General features: G+C 32.7%; 4 protein-coding genes across 4 annotated transcripts in view; 1 reads left to right on the forward strand and 3 right to left on the reverse strand.

Annotated features, from left to right (window-relative positions):
* The window catches only part of LOC126778443 (nephrin-like), a 337,695-nt gene extending 317,509 nt beyond the window's left edge, over positions 1 to 20,186 (reverse strand). The window contains exon 1 of the mRNA XM_050501984.1: positions 20,170 to 20,186. The gene's annotated coding sequence lies outside the window, so the exon portion shown is untranslated. The remainder of the gene's footprint in view (positions 1 to 20,169) is intronic.
* On the reverse strand, positions 1,837 to 7,050 carry LOC126778392 (uncharacterized). The gene is made up of 6 exons (XM_050501880.1): positions 6,883 to 7,050; positions 6,119 to 6,394; positions 5,580 to 5,737; positions 4,031 to 4,286; positions 2,204 to 2,350; positions 1,837 to 1,971 (listed from the first exon to the last, which is right to left on the reverse strand). The coding sequence occupies exons 1-6, from the start codon at positions 7,048 to 7,050 to the stop codon at positions 1,837 to 1,839; spliced, it is 1,140 nt and encodes a 379-aa protein (XP_050357837.1).
* LOC126778490 (uncharacterized) lies at positions 12,931 to 14,555 on the forward strand. The gene has a single exon (XM_050502103.1). It carries the CDS (start codon positions 12,972 to 12,974, stop codon positions 14,460 to 14,462), a length of 1,491 nt encoding a protein of 496 aa, XP_050358060.1. The 5' UTR covers positions 12,931 to 12,971; the 3' UTR covers positions 14,463 to 14,555.
* On the reverse strand, positions 15,252 to 21,068 carry LOC126778474 (transcription factor SPT20 homolog). The gene is made up of 7 exons (XM_050502057.1): positions 21,006 to 21,068; positions 20,496 to 20,624; positions 19,735 to 19,950; positions 18,376 to 19,652; positions 17,749 to 17,827; positions 17,284 to 17,351; positions 15,252 to 16,097 (listed from the first exon to the last, which is right to left on the reverse strand). Exons 1-7 carry the CDS (start codon positions 21,009 to 21,011, stop codon positions 16,028 to 16,030), a joined length of 1,845 nt encoding a protein of 614 aa, XP_050358014.1. The 5' UTR covers positions 21,012 to 21,068; the 3' UTR covers positions 15,252 to 16,027.
* Between the last annotated feature and the right edge of the window lie 3,480 nt (positions 21,069 to 24,548).

Genomic DNA, 24,548 nt, shown 5'->3' on the forward strand with positions numbered 1-24,548 from the left:
AAGCTCGGGTCTTACCGACCACTGAAACCTTAACTTAAAAGCTCGTTGTTGTTTTTTGCCTTCTGAAACGCTTGCTAAACTTGAATTTAAATAACGAAGACAATAGATCACATACGAAGCCACTATCAATAGCATATATCAAAATAATTGAAAAAAAAAATCATCGTAATATGATTATGTACATATGTATATCTAGTACAAAATAGTTGGTTCTTTACAAACATTTCTGTCTTAATATTTTGTATAACATATATAACACTAATAACAGACGTTGAGCTTGGCAGAATTTGGACACTTCTATAAAAAATTAAGAAATACACAATTGTTTGTTGAAGTGAAAAAAAAGATCGTTTATTTATAACGCTGTAACTTCTGCTATATACTTCACATGAACCGCAGTATCTTATATACTACTTATTTAGATATGTTATATATTATAACTATATATGTTCATATGTAGTTGTGCAAGAGGGCTATGTAATCTGTGATAGTGGGCGTTCATAAATTGAATTAAGTGTATTTATTTACAACGATAATAATAATAAAGCTATTTTAAAATACGAATATAAAGTTATTATTGTTTTTATTAAATAATAAGAAGTTGTCAATTGTTTTAATGTTATTTATAAGAAATGAGTAAATGAAACGCATAAAAGTTTTTTAATATTATGATGTAAGTTTTGTGAGTAAAATATAACTTCAATATTAAAAGGTTAATAATGTCCTCCAGACCGATTTCGGCCACGGCGGCCAGTCTCAAGAGAGATTAGCCAACTACGCAGGAGATATTATAGTGCACAAGTGCGTACGCAAACACAGGTGCACTCTCTATTCCCTAACTCTCATAATCCGATGGGACGGCAATCCGACATGACCGGAAAGAGTTCAGGCGCAGGACCAACGGCTTTACGTGCTTTCCGAGGCATGGCAGTGTACACAATTCCAACTTTCAGACTCTGGGCTGCTACTGAGAATTTTCTGAAAGAAAAACCCAATAACTTTTTCCTGCCCCGACCTGGGAATTGAACCCAGGACCTCTAGATCTGCGGCCTTACATCAAGCCACTAGACCAACGAGGCAGCCGATTAAAAGGTGAACGTTCTGAAAAACACATTATATTTTATTGCTTTTATAATAATACAATATTGTGATATGAGTGTTTGAGTGACTGTCTTTTTAGCGAATAATCTTCACAAACAATATTGCTAATTCAATTTTGTATGACAAACGTTTTCCAAGAAATCGGGATGTTATAAAAATAAATGTCATTATCATTTATTGGTTGAAATATTGGAAACATTGGAGTGTTTAAGTTTCCTTACGTAAAATATTTTCCACAGATAGCATACTGAAGCCGGAAATAAAATGTATATGGCGAAGCATTTATGATGTAAGTAATGGTTAATATTTCTTAAAGTGCCAATGTCTATGGACAATGGTGACCATTTGTCACCAGACGATAGTCGCCACTGGTGGTAGGGCTTTGTGCAAGTTCGTCTGGGTAGGTACCACCAACTCATCAGATATTCTATCGCAAAACAGCAGTATTTGATATTGTTGTGTCCCGGTTTGAAGGGTGAGTGTGCCAGTGTAATTACAGGCATAAGGGACATTAAATCTTATTTCTCAAGGTTGGTGGCGCATTGGCTATGTAAGCGATGGTTGACATTTCTTACAATGCCAAGTCTTAGGGCGTTGGTGACAACTTACCATCAGGTGGCCCATATGCTCCTCCGTCTTCTTATACTATAAAAAAGGAGCCACCTGGTCGACCGCCTTCCTATTTTATAAAAATGAAAACCTTGGAATTTAACAATATTTATTTAAAAATTATGACTACACTTGCATATCTCTTTCTGGTTCTCGACTTGACCTTCCCAGTGTCGCATACCTCGCCACCAATTTGAATTTATCCTGTAATTTCTCGGATATTGATTTCATTGTGCTCTTCCTTATCGATTTTCGCTTATCCTGGAAAATAAAAATATTAACTTTTCTTCTAAAACTGGTTCAGTCTATGTATAATCTACTTAAGATTCTGTTTTACTGACGGCACTATTTGCAATTTCTAAGTCAAGGAATTGTTTATTAAAAAAAAAATTGACTTTTTTTATGTACATTTGTTTTTATTTATTTATTTTTATTATAAGAAATATTAACCGCTAACCGTTGCGCCACCAAATCAAATTTGATTTGAACTAACCGGTAAATGTTCTGATGTTTCATCCAATTCACGAACAATTTCTTGATCATTTACAATTTCTTCATCAACTTTCTGTAAATTATCCAGTTCAACCACTTGAACTTCTTCATTTAATGTTTCACTATCTGAAGATGAGCTGTCAAAAACCTGAAATTCACCAATCGCCATCGTCCATCGCTAAAGAAACAACTAGCTTATGGAATACATTATATAATGCTGCCAAAACCTTATATGGCTTGATTGAGAACAGTTCAAAGTGTATTAGGAATTTTTTTGTAATAATAATAATAATAATATCCTGGGACATTTTTCACACATGGTCATCTGATCCCAAATTAAACTTGTACGAAGCTTGTGCTATGGAAACCAGACAACCGATATACTACATATACTACTTTTCTTTTGTAAATACATACTTTTATAGATAATTACACCAAGACTCAGGACAAACAGACTTGTTCATGCACATAAATGACAGATATTTATGGGAATCGAACCCACAACCTTCGGCGTAAAAGGCAAATATCTACCAACCACGCCAAATGGCTCGTAAAATTTTGTAATACTTTTACTTACAATGATTTTACTCGAACGATAAGAAGAAACATATTATATATGCCACAAGTTTTTGCTAAAGTTATAATAATTTAATTTTATTCGAGTATTATTAGCACGGAATTATATAATTTATATAAATTTCATACATTCGAACGATTTTCAATTAAATTGTATTTCCAATGAAAATTATTTTACTGGTCGAATTATAAAAACTTTTCATACGAATTCACCAAAATAATTGATGCGAGATTTGAATTTATTTTGAAAGAACCGTTACGTAGGTAGACATAAACATAAAATAACCATGAACCATATAATCAACCAGATTGTCTTTCCTTTAGATTCAGTCCCTTTATTTACCTCTTAACAAAATTAAAAAAAAACGTTTGTGCGACAAATACCAACCTCCTGTTTGAAGGACACTAAGAATAATTTATTTATTTAGGATCTCCAACAAAGAATACACCGATTACGAGTACATTATATCGTGGAATAATGTTCTTAAATATTTGTTCCCCTTGAATTATAGGACCATATCAAGCAAATAAAATAATGACTAAACAGAATAAAAAATAAATGTTACATAGTGTTACTCAATACTGCTGAGTAGATTTAATATTAATGTTCCTAGAAGACCACCTCGCACCCCATGTCCGTTATTTAAAATTGTCCGCACTCGAACGAAACTTGAACAGAATGCTCCAATATCGCGAATATCACGAGAATATAATTATTGTGTGAAAAACACAGTAACACTGGACTTTGGTTGTGACGGGCTCTCGTCGTTCATGAAAAAATGTGATGTTTCATTTTGTATAAACTGTTAATTTGCTTAAAAATTTAATTAGTTACTACCTTTTTATTGTTTTTATTCTTTATTTAATATATAAACAGACATATGTCTATTATCTGTTTTTATTTTATTATTGATTTGTATATTTTGTAATTGTGTTTGTGAATTGTGCTCTCCTCTCGATTGTGCGTAGTTAGTTTTAAGTTAATGTAAAAATTCATTTGAATGTGTGTTATGTACAACTGTTGGAGATCCAAATAAATAAATTAACAGAGTAATTACTAAACGGTAAACAATGATAATTAAGACTATGTTGTGCAAATATGAGTTACAGTACGAAACAAAACGTAAAATTTATTTAAATAATATTCAAACTAAAATATCAAAAAAAAGAATCATCAAAACAAAACATTATGTATTGAAAAACAATTTTTTTAGACATAATAAGATACAGTTAAAATAATATTCGTACGTACCGGAATCAATGAAGACCGTTTAAACGGCTCAATATCGGGCGCCTGTCCTTGGGGTACCAGAATAGGGTCAATGCAGAGTCTGTTATCCTCATTAGCGTTGAAGATGAAGAACGACTGGGCATGAGATGGCAAACAGCGCAAGAGAGCGTGACTACCAGCCACGAAGGCACATAACAACACCACTACCACAGCTATTACCGGGGCGTAACCTAATTTTTCCACTGGTAAAGTGCATCTGGATTTACGCTCATCAAACCTTATAATTGTAAATTGAAATACTTTAAAACAATATTATTAGTTGTATTACTCATTCATATTGCTATCTCCCTCTACATTAATATGAGGATATGACTTAAAATATGTGAACATGGTAACATCCTGTGAATATCCCACTGCTGGGCTAAGGCCTTCTCTCCCTTTTTTTGAAGAGAAGGTATGGAGCTTATTCCACAACGCTGCTCCAATGCGGGTTGGTGAAATGCACATGTGGCAAAATTTCAGTGAAATTAGACACATGCAGGTTTCCTCACGATGTTTTCCATCACCGTAAAGCACGAGATGACTCATAATCACAAATTAAGCAAATGAAAATTCAGTGGAGCTTGCCCGATACAGCCGAGATGGCCCAGTGGTAAGAACGCGTGAATCTTAACCGTTAATCGTGGGTTCAAACTTATGCAAGTACACCTGAATTTTCTTAATTTGTGATTTGTGAACATAATATTATTCAATAAACATTAGTAATGATTTTGTCCCACGACAGTTATCGCAGCCAGTCACACCTAACACGGCGACAATTCGACTTTATTACGACCCATCTATCTGTTTGATTCCTCATTACAACTAAATGGCCGACAGTCATGAAATTTGGTATCAAGGTAGCCTCGATAATTAATAAGAACATGGACATTTAAATAAGGAGATTGACTACATAGACATACATATACACAATAATAGACAGCTAAATATATTAATTGTTATAAAAGGTCTAACACTAGTTCTAATGGCAAACTATACATATCTATATATCTGGTTTTTCGAAATAAATAAATTGAAAAACACGAAACGAGTCCCTGACTGATAATTCATTTAGTTGATGAAATGGTATTTGCTTCCAGTTCGTTCGCTAGCACAGCTATGAGTTTGTGTTTAGAGTTTATATTGGTTGTTTTTATTTATTTATTTATTAAGTATTTATTGCACACAATTTACAAGCAATATGTGAAAAAAACAGGTAGTACATAAAGTGTACAAAGACACCCTTATCACTTACAGACTACTTTCAAGTGATCTTTTCCAGACACTCTTTATAAAAAAGAAAAAAATCTTTCAATGGAGGAACAATAAACGGGCGTAGTATGTACTAACAATCACCTTATAATTCAAATATATTAAATACTTAGAAACTTAATAAAAATATGTAACATACCTACATACATACATAAAACATATACATACTTATATAAGAAATAAATAACCACGTAAATATATACGTATATTAATGTAACGAGCAATAGTTATATATAAATAGTAATGGTTGTTTTATTACCAATCATCAACCCCGCAGTTTTTGATGCCATCGCAGACCACGCCGGTGGTGAAACAATAATTTATTTGATCCACAGTACACACTGTCTCGTTCCTTTTGTAACAGCCACGTATTGGCGCCATTCGGGCCGAAGTGATTGTTACTTGGTAAAAGTTTGCCTGAAACATTAAAAATATGGGTTCTGAATATATTTTTAGAAGAAAAATGTTATGTTTTATTAAATCAATCTTGAATTAAAATTAATTTGACTGTGATTGTGGGCCGTGGTGGTCACCCTTCAGATAGCCCAATTGCCTGTTCGCTTATGTTATATAAAAAAAAGTTACTTTTAATTCGTCTATAATAAAAAGTTATTGATGTCAAATACGTAAGTATTATTATAAGGATAAATGGAAAGAAATTCTAGGCACTTATTTTGGTCAATCACTAACGGAGCCGATGATCAAGCGTTTTATCAATTCTGAAGAGAAGGTCATTGTCTGGTAATTTTAAAGGAAACATCGAAAGAGATTATAGAAAAACGACACTAAGTTACACACATTGAGGTCGAGATTGATGCTACTATTGCTTTTGAATAGGAAACGGAGTCGTTGCTTGACTGTGAAGACGAAATACGGCGAATAAACTTCACGGTCCAACAAATCACATAATCTTGTGCAGCGCCACCTCTTCAGGATTGTTAAAGCGTCTCGATTGACGTCACAGTTTGATACGATTGTCGTTGGATATCTGACCACGACGAGCAGGTATTCCGGTGACGAAGCAACGATTTCAACCAAGCATTCATAGTCTATGTCGTTTAGTGTGCGAAACACCTAAAAACATGTTTTATTCATTCATGAATAGCCTCTGGTCTATTGGATAGGTCATAAGACTTGGTCCCGAGGCTCTAGGTTCAAGCCCCATAGAAATTCTCAAGAGTATCTCAGACAAGAGTATCACGACAGTTGATGTATTACTAGTCTCCGTCCGCGGCTACGCCTGCATGTAAGGATAGGAGGCCGATGTTACGTTGTCATTGTGTCAAGGTATAAGCTATCCCTATCATTTAAATCCGTTCAGTAATTTAGTGTAAAAGAGTAGGAAACTTCCACACAAAAAAAATCAGAATATTAGCGGGATAAATAAATATATATTATATATATATCAAGAACTGACTTTATAGCTTTTTATATAAGGAGTTAATAATAAATCACATATATCAAAGGCTTATTATTACTCCTTCTTCGATTGGAATTGGACTATATATTTTAAAAAATATTTTTTTATTTAGATTATATATTTCAAAGAATTATCAACTTACCAATGTGATAGTATCAGACATACCCATCCCAAAAGAAATATCAAAACGCAGATGTCTCGAAAAAGCGCATTCGTGGGTTATGTCCTTTGGCCTATACAGCAATAACAAGCCATTAGCAAGAACAATTGATGGAATGCTTAAGATAATAATGTATTTAAGCAGCGCCATACTATATTTAATATTTCATTTGATATTTTATCGAATAAATACCCTCCTTTTTTACATAATGCATTCATGCTGGCTATGCATTTTGACAATTAAACCATTCTTAGACAAATTTGCTTTTGCTGTCGTTTGACCATTTCATTTATATAAAAGAAATATATATATATTATGAAAACCGATTAATATCATATGTCTTCTTGTTAGTTTCTTTAATATGGCACCTCAAATTTATAATAAACCTGCATCCCTGTATGAACGAAATTTAAATATTGTAACATTAAAAATTAGAACAGATTTTGTGAATATTGAAATTATAATATACTTAACACATTCTAGTCTCGAATTGGTCTTTTTAAAAATAGAACACCAAATCATACTAATTCATATGAATAACTCACTCAATCACTTAAAAATCCAAAACACATTTCAGCACATTTAACAAATCACAAGACGCGCCAATAATGAATTAATTTACATTTCTGTCCACTACCAATATGAGGGTTTTAAATTAGCGCGCGTCTTTTTTTTTAAGCTTTATTTTTTTTTGTATTTTTTATATATGTATAAATTTTAATTATGTAGCTAAAAGCAGTGTAAGAATTATATTATATTTGTATGCCAATTTTACAATATATGCACAAAAAGAAATGGAATTGAATTGAATAGTAATTTTATATTGGCAACACTAAACTTTGAACGTTTGCTTGAATGAAAAGGTATGGCGGATATTGTGCTCGTAAAATGTAATGTAAATTTTTAACAAAGAATAAAACTATGAACCGTTATAAAAGTTTGTTTTAATAAGCATTTGAATAAATTATAATATTCACTTTTTCATCATAACATTGGCATAAAATTTGGCAATAAGAGTGAGTGATACGTAATGAGAGAAAAGGATAAAAATGTATGAAAATGAAACAGCCAATGAAAAAGCTAGTAATCTAACGTGTAAATGTTTAATGTAGATCAAAACCTCAAAGCCGTGTTTTCAAAGCTTTGAGTTTTTCGTGTGCTTTTATATTTACAATTCAACTCAATCTCTCATGAAAATATCGTAATAAAACCTATACCGGAGAAAATCCTGATCAATAACGAAACCTCAGTAAATATTTGTGGCAGATTGAACAATTTATATATCCTACCGTTAAACAATACTTAGTATTGTTGCGTTCTCGTTTGAATGGTGAGTGAGCCAGTGTAACTACAGGCATAAGGGACATACATCTTCATTACCAAGGTTGGTGGCGCATTGGCGATGTAAGGGATGGTTTATATTTCATACATCGCCAAAGTCTATGGGCGCTGGACCCTTAAGATGTGGTAGTCCATTTGTCCGTGCGCCTACCAATAACAAAAAAATAATAATTAAAGAAAAAACAAGGAATCATGCTCACATCGTTTATACATACTAGCTATATATGTTATCGAACAATATTATCAAATACTCATCTTTAAGAGCATGTATTTGTTTGATATCTTATTAAATATAATATATTTTTTAATAATATGCACTGCTAGTATTATTTATATAGTAGCAATAAGTCGAGATGGCCCAGTGGTAAGAACGCGTGAATCATAACCGATGAACGTGGGTTCAAACCCGGGCAAGCACCTCTGAATTTTCATGTGCTTAATTTCTGTTTATAATTCATCTCGTGCTTTTCGGTGAAGGAAAACATCGTGAGGAAACCTGCATGTGTCTAATTTCATCGAAATTCTGCCACATGTGTATTCCACCAACCCGCATTGGAGCAGCGTGGTGGAATAAGCTCAAACCTTCTCCTCAAAAAGGGAGAGGAGGCCTTAGCCCAGCAGTGGGACATTTACAGGCTGTTACTACTATTATTTATATAAATATATATATTCATGGATAAGTAATTAATATTTATAAATAATTCATAAAAAGTGTAATTTTTAAAAGTACAGGCTGCCAGATAACGTTCGTTTAAAAATAAGTTATTCAACATTAACACCAACATCTACAACTAATTTAGACTGGCTGGAATAAGACTTGTCATTTGTCAAAACAAATTATGTGCGAAATTTTATACGATGTAATTTAATATTTCATTTTTATTTATTTATTTATTGGATTATCATAAAATGGTCAAATTATACTATGAAAATGTAAGTACTATATCTTATAATCATATTTTATAACATGAAAGAATTTGGAGTCAAGTTTTCTGTAATATGTAATCTATAACGTTTTTAAGCATGAAATCTACATACTTAAATAATCTTCTAAATTCAATTCTTGAATTTGAGGTTATTGGTAATCATCGAGATACTAAAATAATAATTAAAGAGTACGTTTAATATTTTTGTAAAAACTACGTATTCTACTAAGATGAATAATAAAATATATTATATCTGTTAGAGAGAATCTATGCAAATATGAAAAGGATGAATTGAATACTGATATTTGCTTGCAGAAGAGAGGAACTCCAGATATCAAAAGCAGATGATAGCGAAGTTGTTACGTCATGACTCGAAATCAGCACATTGGTACTAGAGAAAACGCAACTAAAGTCATATACAAAAACTCTTTGAATACATTACGCACTTCGAAAACATATTCAGGAGCATGCCAAATTTACACTAGAAGTTTATTAATGCAATTAAAACGAAATTTACCAAAAGATCAGTATTATAAAGAAAACGGAACCGTAAAACGGGATCTAAGTATAGAAACTGACATATGTATTCTAAGAAGGTATTATAAGACGAGGAGAAACAGATTTTTTAATCGAAAAGCAATGTCAGCAAAGTCTAAGTATTCTATAAACCAAAAAGAAATTGAAACCATAGACGAATTAAAACATGACATTAGTGCGTGTGGCGATAGCGAACAGAATATTAACCCTGAGAATAAACATTATAATATTAATCTAACGACATTATTGATAGACAATCTTAAAGGGTTACTAAACGACTGGGTTAAAACATATTTACTAGAAAAGAGAGAAACGAAACAAAAAATTGATACTGTACTGGATTCAATATTACACAAGCTAGAATTGCAAACAAAAGAAGATAATACATCCTCCTCGTGTACGTATACTGTTGATATTGAAGTTGCACATCATAGCCGAAATCAAAAAGCAGATTTGCAATCGGATTGTCTGAAAAATGACACGCTACAAACCACAAAACTAACAGAAGAAACTTCCGTTTTAAGTATACCGCTAAATGGTAAATATCTAAGGATTGTATCAACGCTGAGTCTCCCGCGACATTCACAGAAGACCAAGAGAGGTACCAAGTCACGGAATAACATGAAACGATTTCGTCACAAGAAAATTATGCTATCAATAAGTAAATCTAGTAACTACATATTTCAATCTTCAAATTTAGATTTTTTGACATTACCAACAAAATCTTTGACTAAGCATTGTGTGACATACGACCACGATGCAAATATACAAGTAAAAAATTACATTATGCCTAAATCATCATCAAATACAAATGACATAATCGATGACTCCTGCAAAGAAAATACATGTAACCAAACAACACATCCTGTCAAAGCAAACAGAATATGTTCTAATACCAAAAATATTAAAAGTTTTTATGAAAATATATACAGTGACACTAGCCGAGTGAAGTTTTCTGGTAGAAATAATAACGTTGCGGAAAAAAAAGTTAACTCAAATGACAAAAAACAACTTGATAAATGTAAATCACCGAACGAGGAAGATCAAAGTGATCCACTTATCACCATTGACTTAATAACACAAAGTTTTGAGAAACATAATAAAAATAAACAAAGTAATCTCAATTTGAAAGTATCAAATGGAGCTAAAAATATTAAAGCCAAGTTTAAAGGAAGTCATAAATGTAAGAGAAACGTAACAAAGTATCAACATTTTAAAAACATAAATTCGAAACAGTTTACTTATTTATTTCGGAAGTCAAATAACTTAAACCATGAGGAAACATTACTAAAACATTTCCAAAGTATACTCCGATATTTTTCAAGTTTAAAAGGTAAAAAAGGTATAAAAATAGATATTCACGTCAATGTTTTTCCGTCTCAAGAGATTAAAAAAGGTTTTAAGGATTTAGATGAAAATAAAACTGCACATCGTGATTTATTAGTTTATAATCAGAAAGTGAAACTAGCGAGTACAATCGAAGATGATGCAGCTTCATTTGATAAGCATAATATTATTTCTTTACTCGATGGTGCTACTAGCCAAGTAAAATATATTATTAGTAGAGAAACCTCCACAGATATGACCGAACCTAATAACAAAGTAGAAACTAAATTAGATCCTCTTACCGTCAAACGTTCAAAAATAGCTGAAGAGATTAGTGAATTGAAAATAATTATAAAAACTTTAGCAGCAATGGCAGAAAAATTAGCTAATGATCATTTACAGAAACAAAAAGTGCTCAAGGGAACCTTATCTAATGATGCTGTTAACAACACGAAAGAAGCCATGAAAACAGTAAATACAAGTATATCAAATATAATGAAACCATCTAAAAGCATTCAGTTTTCAAATATACCTAAAAGTGGAATGATGTCTGGAATTAAAATAAAAAAAGGACCAAGACATAAAAATCTCAATAACTTTAATCCGCGATTTGTAAAGAAAATTGCATCTTATAATATTATAGACAGTGAAGCTATACTTAAAGTAACAGATATGACTTCAGCTGCACAAGGCTGCACAGACGCAGTTAAAGACGCAGCTTTGACTTGCTCGTTACCAATATCGAAATCACTTTATGAAGTATCAATTGGAGAGGATAAAAATAAGCTGTTAGCGTTTTATTGTGACGATTTAGTTAAACCTGAAGAAAAAATGTACAATATCTGCCAACATAACCATTGTTCAATTTCACGTGGATGTCAAAGTATGAAGCCATTTTGTATAATATCAAAATGTAATCAAGACATGTGCTGTAATTATGAACAAGCGTCTCCACCAACAAATGATAATTACGTGCTCTGTGAAAATTCCTGTTCATCCGTTTGTATAGATATTGATAGCAAAGAGTTTGATAAAAAATTAACGATCAGGCACAATAATGGAATGGGCTTTTGGGAAGGATGTGTATACTGTCTGGTATTATGGATACCATTGTTATTAGTTTCATGGTTGTTTTATGTCCATGTGTTAAAAGATTTACTCAAACCAAAACATAATTTACTACTTAAGTTTTCTTTACCTGAGCGTTTTAAATTGAATACACTTTCCACAGATTTCCCCCTATCTCTCACTGATTTAGGTTTTTAGTTAATGCATTTCGACATTATAGTTTGGTGAGAATAAATATTTTTCTTTTGATCATTCCACCCATATCATTACGCAAGACGATAATAATAACCATTTTGTTTTAGTATATCCTAACCGAAGAAAACTAAAATGGAGCTATCTCAGGAAAATTCCAAAGAGAATATAAGTGAAAAACAATTTAGCATATCACTGAATCCGGAAATAAATGTACCAAATGCTTTTATAGATATAATTGAAGATAAGTTCGATACATCTATTCAAAATATCAGACAAGAAAGTGCTACATTTAGTAAAGAGGAAACGGATGAAATGAATTACGTAAACTCCGCCTCATTAGTTACTCTAAAGGATTTAAAATCAAATTCCAAACATAATTTAGCAGTCTACAAAAGTTTCGAAAAGACATCTGAAATGAAAAAACGTTATAAATTAAAAATGACGAATAATAAATATTCTCGCTTAATAAAAATTAAAACTATTCATTTCAAAAACCAACATAGCAAAAGTATAAATAAAAATTTAGAATCATATCTGTGTAATAATAAAAGAAATAATTCAAGTATTGGAAAAATGAAAAGAATACTTCTTTCCATCTCCGTTTTAAAAACGGTTCACCCTACAAAACGAATAAAAAAACAATTTACTAAAGAGAACATTTTTGAACCTAACCTTACTATGTCACAATTAAATAATAATGTATCATTTGAAACGAAAAAGGGCATACTAACTCCAGAATATAGTTCCTCATTACAAAATTATAATTTTCGAAGCAACAAGCCTATAGAAGAAAACACAGAGAATTATGATATAAACAGCTTAGTATATTCTCAAAATAATTTAGGTACTAATAAGATAAATGAAAAGAAGAATGCTTTTATAACTGTAGAAGTTAATGTAGTTGTAGCTCAAGTGAACAACACCTGTATTTTGGACTACAATCAAAAAGAAACTCCGAAGGATTTTATGTTGCAGGATAGTCTGACAAGTGTTGAGAGCTTTATTAGCCAGTTAGATACCGTAACATCTGCTTCGAACTCTGAAATGTCGGATACGAATAGTAAAAAAGATTACTTTACAATTATAAGCTCAAACGAAAGTAGTTCTATAACACTCACACCGCCTCAACCGAACATCGAGTTGACTAGTGAAAATAATAATTTCGTAATGGCTAAAACTAGTTCTTATTTCAAAAAGAACAATAGTGATTCTATCCGTACACTTATACCGGAAGGGGTTAAGGATAAAACGAAAGTAACAAACAATAATTTTCGATCTATAGATAATCAAACTCTAAAACCATTAGATACAATTATCAATATGAAAATTTATCCAAATATACCAGAAAATGAATGCAAAAATCTTTATCTAGACAATTGTAATAATATTATAATTACAAACGATAGTTTCAAAACAAAACCGCCAAATACATTTGAATATGACTATAATTCTAGAACGCGAAATATAATTTTAAAAAATATGGATGAAAAATCATACAAAGAAGATGATGGTGATCGTCGGAATCGGATATATCTACCTGACGAAAATACAATTAAAGGTATATTAACTGAAACGGAAAAATCGCAGAAGAGTTCTTGTTCAGAAGAATCGCGTAACTTTATTCCAATTGCAGATCTATGTGAAAAACTATCAGCATTTCTCGATAATGCTATTCGAAAACTAGAAGAATCGATGATGGAAAAAATTAAAAAAGAAATAAAACATGTTTTAAGTACATTCGAATCGAACATGAATACAAAACTAGCTAAGAGAAATACGTTGGATGAAGGGTTACAATGTTGCTTAGTAAATAATCAAATAATAGATGAATTGACATTAAATTTGAACACAGAGAGTGAAACCGTTAACAAGCTTTATAAAAATAGCTTACAAACATTGCATAAAAAAATCGAATATGTTTTGGATATTATAAAGCCTCCGGTTACAACACGAGTATCAAAGGATACAGAAGAAGGTCGTCCTGTAGCAGTTTCATTATCTGACGGGTTAAAAATCATACAATCTACTAGAAATCATTGTATAATGCATTTAATATCAAGCCCGATTCGATTTCTGAAAGAAAATGTCATTGTTATTGTCAGTGTGCCAATGTTCTGTGTCGTTTTCTATCTCGTTTATTCCTTTCTTGTATTAGTGTTGAAGTCTTAGTGAATTTTGAAGTATAGTTCTATTAAAAAATAAATTATCATATTATCATATTAATAAATACAACCTAAGTGATATGACCCCATAGTCCAATAAGTATATTCTATTAATTGCAGTTTAAACAGTACAGGAACAGCCCGTTAATATCCAACTGCTGGGCTAAGGCCTCCTCTCCCTTTTGAGGAAAAGGTTTGGAGCTTATTTCACCACGCTGCTTCTATATGGGTTGGTAGAATACACATATGACAGAATTTCAATGAAATTAGACACATGCACGTTTCCTCACGATGTTTGATGATGAATTATAAACACAAATTAAGCACATGAAAATTCAGTGGCGCTTGCCTGGGTTTGAACCCACGATCATCGGTTAAGATTTACGCGTTCTAACCACTAGGTAGATAGTAAACAATACACGATTAAAATAACTTATTTCACAACCACATAGCTGAACTTGATTTGATTTGATTTGATTTAAATATGCTTGGGGGTAAGACTTTGCGAGCCTGTTGAGAAGGTCCCACAAACGCATCACACACCCATCGCCAAACAGCAATAATAGTATAGTTGCGAAGCTGATATAACGGCAGGCATATTAGATTTTAGTTCCCGAGGTTGGTGGCGCGTTGAAGATCGCGAGAGTCATGCATTTTTTAATTTGGTTATTATTTCTACAAAAAATAACAAAATAAAACAATACAATACTTTAACTTCATCAAAGTTTTTATTCAGAGTGTATACACTAAATAAATAAAATAATTAAATACATAGAACACGTAACTATTTAATTGATGTTCAATTTTATTTATAACGCTAGAAACATCGTCGTCCTGATTATAATATAAATATATGAATATAACAAGAACCGCATTGTGAATTGATATAAATTTATAAATATTTATTAAAGACACAGATATATTTAAATGATTATTTACAATAATATTTAAACAAACAGTAGTTAGTTGGCTCTTAAGGTGGCATCCCACGGTGCTCGCACTGACGCACCGTGGGATAAGATTCCTGTGTGAATCGCAGACACATCCGTAGCGTTGTGTCGCATTTTGGAATGACAAAATGGTTTCGAATCTTACAACCGACAAAGACTGACACGCACCGTTGGAGAGCCTCGGCGCTGTGCGTGGCTGTCCGTGGTCATCGTGCGTGAATTATCCGCAGAATCACTCACCGCGGAAGCTACCTTTAGACATCTCGAACACAATTAAACTAACGATCCCAAAATACAACACTACAGACTTTAAGTTTGTAGTTTTAATATACTTTTCATAGAAATCCTTTACTAAATCACAAAAATTATATATATTCTACTAGTATCGCTTAATATGTTTAAATATATAACAATACATAGAACATTAATATAATATAAATACGAAATTAAAATATATACATGCATATGGATATATATGCGCGTACTGATAATAAAAAACATTCTAATTAGGACGACAAAGTTTTACTTTCACAAATATAAAGTTTACGTTTTTTTAAAAAAATTAGCGAGCTCATTCTGTATAGTTTGTAAATTGTAATTCTGTTTTTTGTTTGTGTCGTGCTTATTGGTTTTGTTCTAACACTAAATGGCCAGATCTATCCACTGTGAATACGGGTCGCACACGACGGCTTCTGCAAATAAAAATATAACACATTATACAACCGTTATACTAATAAAAATATAGTATACTATATGAGGAGAGGTTTTTTGTAACGCCTAACTGAAATAATTATAATAATATCCTGGGACATTATTCACACAGGGCCATCTGATCCCAAATTAAGCAGAGCGTATACTATGGAAACCAGACAACTGATATACTATATATACTACTTTTCTTTTGTAAATACATACTTTTAGAGATAATTACACCCAGACTCAGGACAAACAGACATGTTCATGCACACAAATGTCTGTCCTGGGTGGGAGTCGAACCAACAACCTTCGGCGTGAAAGGCAAGTCTATCTACCAACCACGCCGATCGGCTCAATTACTGAAACAACTCATTAAAAAAATGAGTCTTATTATACCGATTACAAAGAAAATTTGACAGATTTATAAAATTATAGAACAGCTCGGAGTTAGTATTCGTTGATGTGACATGTAATTTTCTGAGTGTTAAAAAGAGTAAGTACCGAGTTTCTTGACAGTCCTTATCGATAGAATCTAGGAACATTCCGAACCGGTGGTAGCTTTATGTTAAAATTAAAATTGTAATACGATAGAAAAGTGCTTTTCATTGTGAGAGCCTACATGAGTAAATTATATTTTGATTATACATACAATTTATAACAGAAAAAACAACATCAGAAGTTTTTTTTTTTTTTTTCGAAAAACTTAATTATATAAGTAAATGCACTTCGCAGTTTCGTCCGCTTCAACTTTAGACGATTCCCGTGACAAGAGTAAATTTCATATTTTTGCATAGCAAATACAAATATATAGATATCTACTGTAATATTTAATAAATACGTTATATAAATAATATTTTGAAAATATTTATATTTTGGTAAAAATATAAAAATTTTTAACCACAAAATTGGGATACAATTTTCATTAAAAAATTCCATAGCATTGATTTCATGAGATTCTTTGCTCTTTTAATATACAATTTTTAATTTACAACATGATAATTTGTTTTTATTCGGAAATTACGTAAAATACGATACGATACGATAGTTTACGTAAATTATTTCTTACTTCTTACAAATCTGTATAAATAAAAATAAATGTTTGTCCGTTTGTATAACGTTAGCGAGTTTGGCACTCCAGACTCAAAACCATAAATAGTCTTAAGTATATTATGTATACTCTACCTGAATCTGGCGTTTCTTCTTCCTGAACTCACTGCAGTCGCTTGCGCAACGGCTGGGACATCTTCAGCCTAAGAATAGATCAGGAATTAATATTAGAAAATACTTTATTTACATACTTCATTTAAGTAGGGTACTTGGTGGTAGGGTTTTGTGCAAGCCCGTCTGGGTATATTCAACCGACTTATCACATATTCTACCACCAAAGAGCAATACATAGTATGTTCTGGTTGTAAGGGTGAGTGAGCCAGAGGAGCGACAGGAACAAATAACATAACATCTTAATTTCCAAGATTTGTAGCTAATTAGTGATGTAAGGAATGGTTAATATTTCTAACCGTCCCGCCCATAGACATTGACAATGCCTATGGTCGGGAACACTTACCATCAGGTGGCCCGATTATCCATGTTATATATATTAATGAGCACAAAAATAACAAGTTTAATAGAAAAAGTAATATATTTTACCTCCTGAGTTGAGGATTCAGTCGTTGTTGGCTGTTCCTGTGCTGGAGCTCCGTATTGTGCAATAATGCGTGGTTGTGTTCTATAATAAATATTAAAATAAATAGCCGGTCAACTGCACACACTAATATTTTAAACAAAATTGTTTTGTGTGTGTATTCCTATATTGTAAATATATCATTTGGGTGGATGACAAAATTGATAATACCCAAGAAACAGTAAATTACCACGCCCCACAAAAAACCAGAACTGAACTCTACAAACAACCATTAATAACATTAGGTTATTTAATAAACCGCATATGTGGGAATTATTAAAATCCGTTCCAAAAATTTCTAAACACAACACAAAAAAATAGATTCATCATATTAGTACAGATAAAATTATGAATAATATAAATGTAATCCAATTATTTATTTCACCCATTAATGTAATCATACCATTTCGAATGAAATTCGTAATACAAGGCCTTTAGTTTCCTTAAAGATAATATGTATTCAAGAATTCACATCGATACATCAATTATGCACGAAGCGATCCAAACAATATGGAACGATGTGCATCACTTACTCATTCAAAACATTACCAAATACGATAACTTATTGTCATTCTAGAATAGTACACACTGACCTTGTCCCGAATGCTGTCGCAACCGCCGTCGCCGTAGGACCTTCATCTTCTTGCTCATCTTGCTCAGCTTCCTCATCTTGTTCAATTCCATTACCTTGCTGGTTAATATCTAGGCCACTTTGCAACGCATTTTGATCCTGGAAAACCTGCTGAGGCTGCACTTGATATTGAGTTGGGTCGTACTGTTGTGATAGGAATTGATTTTGATAAAATAGATCCTGGTTTTGGTAAGCAGCAGGTTGAGTCAGAAATAATGGCTGTTCTGGATTTTGATATTGGTTTGCTGGAAATTGTGGTTGATAGAACTGAGGTTGGTAATTTTGATACACAACTTGTTGGTCGGTTTGTTCTATTTCTTCAACGTCTTTAGGTTGTTGAGGTTGCGGAAATTGATTTGGTTGTTGTGGTTGTGCATAAATATTCGGTTGCTGTGGTTGCAGGAATTGGTTTGGTTGCTGGGATTGCACATAAACATGAGGTTGTTGTGGTTGCGTGAATTCATTAGGTTGTTGTGGTTGAGCAAAAGGATTAGGTTGTTGTGGTTGCGCAAATTGGTTGGGCTGTTGCTGAGGGAATTGATTAGGTTGAATTTGATTAAGAATTTGCGGTTGAACAACAACTGGTTGTGGTTGGTATTGAGGATAAGCTTGAGCCTGTGGTTGCGCGGGTTGATACGCATTGATTATTGGCTGGTATTGGTTTAAAGGTTCCTGAATTAGTGCTGCTTGTTCCTGTTGTACTATTATAGGATTTTGAGCAAAGTCTTGATTTTGAGTAATAGCTTGTTGATTTAATTGTCTCTGTGCTAAAACTGAAGGCAAAACAGATAGATGTTCTGGACCATCAAAGCCTTGAGTAACAGGTGCAACTTGTTCTGGTTGATAGTAAAGTGGTGCTCTCAATTGACCCAATTGTGCTAAAGATATAAATTGTGGCTGCGTATTGAGCTGACTTAGAGGTCTCAAAAATAATTCAGCAGGATACTCCTGTAAATTCTGCTTCGACACTTCAACAGAGACTTTTTGCTTCTGATCTTTTGTATCATTGGCATCATCTAAACTTTCACCTTCATTTAAATCTATAGGTTCGGTTGTGGTTTCTGTTTTTGGTGTTTTAAATTCGGGCGTTTGGGTAATGGTCGTCGTAGATGTAGTTTGGAAAGCGAACTGTCTAGGTGATTGTTGGTTTGGTAGTCCATTTGAAGGAATATTAGCACGGGTGGCCTCGAACTCTCGCTGCCTTGCAAACTGACGTGCTTTTTCTAATTGTTGCTGATACTGAAAATCCAAAGTTAACTTTAATTATGTAATACGATAAATGTAAAACATATCAAGCTAGATAAATGTTATAAATATTAACCTGAGCCTGTTGAAAACTGGGGTTCAACCTTCCAACGTCTGCGTTAATGGTAGGTCCAGTGTATTGTTGTCCATTAATTGGTGACACTTGGAATATAGGCTGCTGTTCAGGCACTGGTAGCCCTTGAACCGAGACGTCGACAGCATCATCAAAATTGTTTGGGGGTAGTGGCCTTCTTGGATCAACCGGGGGGAGGTATTGCTGCTTTTGGGGCGTCTGGAAAAAATATAGTGGAATGAATTGTAAGTTATATAACTCATTTTAAAATGCTTAATTAGTTAAGCATTGCTGTGTCTTCTTTCGAAAGTACAATCAATAATGATAGACAAGGAGAATTCAGGTTTTAACTCAACATTTACTTAACAATGTCTATGAATAAATAAGGTTATTTTAAGTAAAACAATATTTACATATATGCTGCACAATTTTAAGAACGAAACAAATGAAGATTTATTTGAAATAGTTTTTTTATTTACATTATGTAAATCTTTTGAAGAAGTTGGAAAGAATTCATAGATCTTAAGTTGCCAACTTTAGTGTTATCAACACACTTTTGTTTCAAAAGTTTCTGTAATTATATTTAATTTTTAAACAAAATTTGATACATCTTACTTTTCAATGATTATTTATTCAACAAAATATATAAATTTTTTGATAATAAAACATATATATTAAATATTTGAAAATAGGCTTAAGGATAAAGCCTGATTTTGGAAAAAATGTACATTAGTATTATGAAAAGTTATTTAATTAAAATATACCAATGATTGCGGTCTTTGCTCCGGTAATTCGAAGGCTGGTCCATTTGGTCGCCAACCGCTCGGGGGATATGGAGCTTGTGGTTCAGCCACTACCCCACTCAACAATAACGATGCAACAATCAAAAGTTCCTAAAAAAGTAATTAGAAAATTAAAAATAACAATCTATAAATATCTCACTGCTCGGCTAAGGCTCAAATCTCATTTTGAGGAGAAATTTCGGAGCTTATTGCACGCTGACACATGTAGATGTTTTTCTTCTCCGCTGTTGTCGTTCACGGCAAAATTTAATAGTGCTCGCTAGGAATTGAACCCGGTGTATTTGGTTAAGATTCACGAACTCTAAACATTTACTAATCAAGATCGGATTAAAGTATAACAACAAATATGTCTATGATAAAAATAAATATCAAAGACAAAATCTTTGTTTTTTAATTCAACACATTTACTAAATCGAATTATCAATCGCACATCACAGACACTTAACGAAAACAATAAAAACGTGTAATCACCTTCATTTTCGTTGACTTTCGCTTTGTGACATCCTCGTGCTCCTTGCTTTTATAGACAATAGCTTTGAAAATTGGCATTCACATCGCGCGCATTATCGACCTTAGCAGTGTTCCTTAAAAATTCCATCATAAATCTAAGTCAAATACAATTTTAAACCTTAATGTCTATCAAATAAAGGCGATATATTTTGATGGTGTGGGTACTAATAAAATTGTAGTAAGCCACCGTATACAATAAGATTTTTTTTTATATACATTGCACGATTATGAATCATACTGTTTAGCTATTTCTGGATTTTCGTTGATTTATTTTCTTAAATAGGCCTATTTTTTAAATAAAAAGACACAAAAGCTATGTATGAGAGATTTGAAGATATTAAAAAATCTACTAAATTGTCAACGATGATATATACCAGTATTTTATACATAAAATTATATATATGTCGACATAGTAAATATCTTTTAAATTTATAATAACGTGAAAATATAAACACAACTTTAGTATAATTGTTACTAAGTATCCTTATCAAAACAAATTGAACGTTTTATGGAGATAAATTAAATCAAAATATTTCATCTGAATTTTCATGTGCTTAATTTGTGTTTATAATTAATCTTGTGGTTAACGGTGAAGGAAAACATTGTGAGGAAACCCGCATATATCTAATTTAACTTAAATTTTACTCAAATCCTAAAGGTTTGGAGCCTATTCCACCATGCTGCTCCAGTGCGGCTTGGTGGAATATACATGTGGCAGAATTTCAGTGAAATTAGACACATCCAAGTTGCCTCACAATCTAAGACGTAATTATTATATATTACACGCAAATGTATTCATAATTTTTACTTAACATATAATAACCTACTAGATAACGTTAAATAAATCATATGAACTGAAAAATTTTATCAAAATTCAGTGGTTTAGCAGTAAAAGCGTAACAGACAGACAAAGTTACTTTCGCATAATATTAGTATACATAATATTACTAAGTTTTCAACAACCAATAAGCGGCTAAGTACTTTTTAACGGCTTTTAATGTAGTATGTGGTCTGCGCGGTTTCACCCGCGTTAAATATTCCTGCTCCGCCCCCTTGGACTGTAGCGTGATGTTAATAGCCTAAAGCGGTCCTCGACATTTGGGCTATCAAATGCTTAAATATTTTTTCAAATCAGATTAGTATTTATTACTAGAAATTAACGCGTTCAAACGAAGAACCAACAAATTCAACTATGAAAATATTATATATTTCAACCTACATACATATTATTTTAGCCGTTTTGGTAACTTACAAATAGCCATATTATCTTAAAAAGACACAGATGTTTTGAAATAACAAACTGACATTTCAATTTTATGTATACATTGTATTTATGTATACATAGTTTAGATAGCTACTGTCAAAAAACTGCAAGAAAAGCAAACATTTTTTTTTATTTTAGTTCCTTAATTATCATTTTCAACTTGAAATGATTTTAATTTTATTATTTATAATATCTGTTACTTAGTTATGTAAGACGGATGCTGTGGTTTCCTATCATTGAGGGAGCATATAGACATACATTATAATTCATCTCGTGCTTGACGGTGAAGGAAAACATCGTGAGGAAACCTGCAAGTGTCTAATTTCACTGAAATTCTGCCACATGTGTATTCCACCAACCCGCATTGGAGCAGCGTGGTGGAACAAGCTCCATACCTTCTCCTAAAAAAGGGCTTTAGCCCAGCAGTGGGACATTCACAGACTGTTACTTTACTTTACTTAACTATAGACATACAACTAGTATAATGTGTAACGTAAGTGTGTTCCTTGTTGGAGATCCTATTAAAATTAAAATAAAATAAACATTTTCATTTCATTCAACCGACTGTGATGAATTTTTTATCAATTATTCGTACGCTAGCGAAGGTAAAAATAAAACCAAGATTTTTTTTTATATATCTGTCTTTCAATATAAACGTTTTAAGTACCTTTATTTATAAACCTACCCGTGCGAAGCCGAAACGGGTAGTAAAAAATAAAAGCGTATCATATCACAAATGTATATTATTACTCGTAGAAGGTATTATGACACGAATACATGGCAATTTTGGCATTCCGTAGGTTGTTACATAATTCTTTAGCATGGGTAACACGTTTGTTGCGTCTGTTTTAGCCTGTACGGTTGTACGCATTCTGATTGTGCGTAATTTTTTATTCTGTTTCTGTTTCAAAATATTATATGGCAACACCTTTAGGAGAATATATCACATTTATTCGATTATTTAGGCATACATTTAAGGTTTTTTTTTAATCAGTTTCTAGTGCAGGCGTCTCTGCCGCGGATACGGTACGCCATTGGACACGGCGTACCACACCCTGACGGAGTGTGCTGCGTGGAGACCCCAAAGGCATTCCCTGGCGACGATAGTCGGTGAAGATCTCTCGCTGCCGAGCGTGATTAGCGCCATGCTCAACCGCGAGAGATGCTGGATGGAGATGGTCCCTTTCTGCGAGTGTCATGTCGCGGAACGAGGCCGCGAAGCGGGAGCATGAAAAGAGTGCCTTCACTGACCCACTTAGCCGAAGAAATCCAGGGAGGAGGTGCCAACGATATGTGCACCTTCTCTCCCCGCCGTAAGCTTCGCTGAAGTACGTACTGAATAGCGTACTCGGGAACCCTTCTAAAATGGAAGTTTGCTTAAGAGGGGCAACCGTCGAAGCGTTACGATAATATGCGCAAGCGTGGCACCTCCTCGAAGAAACGGTATGGGTACCGCTGATTTTATAGTGGGTATTCCTGTGCCTTAAGCTCCGGCAAGTCCCGTGTCCCACAATGCCGTCACTTTTCACCTTCGCCACCGGGGAAACGCGTTATGGCGTTTTTCCAGCGAAAAAGAAAAGGTGCATCTAAAGAAAAGATTGCGGGTTCAAACCTGGTCAAGCACTACTTAAATTATTTTCTTAAATTTTGTATGGAATTAATCTATTATTTTTATTTATTATTAGCTGACCCGCGCCCACTTCGTTGGGCGGTAAACATTTTTACTTGTGATCGATGGGCCGAACATTAATAAATCTGTCCAAAATCTTTCGAATCTGGCCGAAAATTAATAAATTTAATGTCTTGCGTATTTGATATTTTAAATTATCTCTTAAACTATGCAACCAAGAAACAAACAGTAAAAAACAATTTTATATAAATTAAATTTCCTTGGTAATAAAGCAATTTATATCTAAATAAATTGACGTGTTGTATATGAAAAAAGCTGTCTAATAGAAATATAACTCAATAGATAACAACACGGTGCTTATCCATACCATACCATACCATCCATATAATTAACTATATAAGTATGTATTTACAACGAAAAGTAGTATATGTAGTATATCAGTTGTCTGGTTTCCATCATACAAGCTCTGCTTAGTTTGGGATCAGATGGCCGTGTGTCAATAATGTCCCAGGATATTATTATTATATAAAAATACATAGCCGTTTAATATAGACATTAACGTAATTAACAGAAAATTATACATTGCTTAATTAGGTATAATAAATTGAAA

Source organism: Nymphalis io, chromosome 26, assembly GCF_905147045.1.
Source record: "Nymphalis io chromosome 26, ilAglIoxx1.1, whole genome shotgun sequence".
In the NCBI taxonomy this organism is placed as follows: domain Eukaryota; kingdom Metazoa; phylum Arthropoda; class Insecta; order Lepidoptera; family Nymphalidae; genus Nymphalis; species Nymphalis io.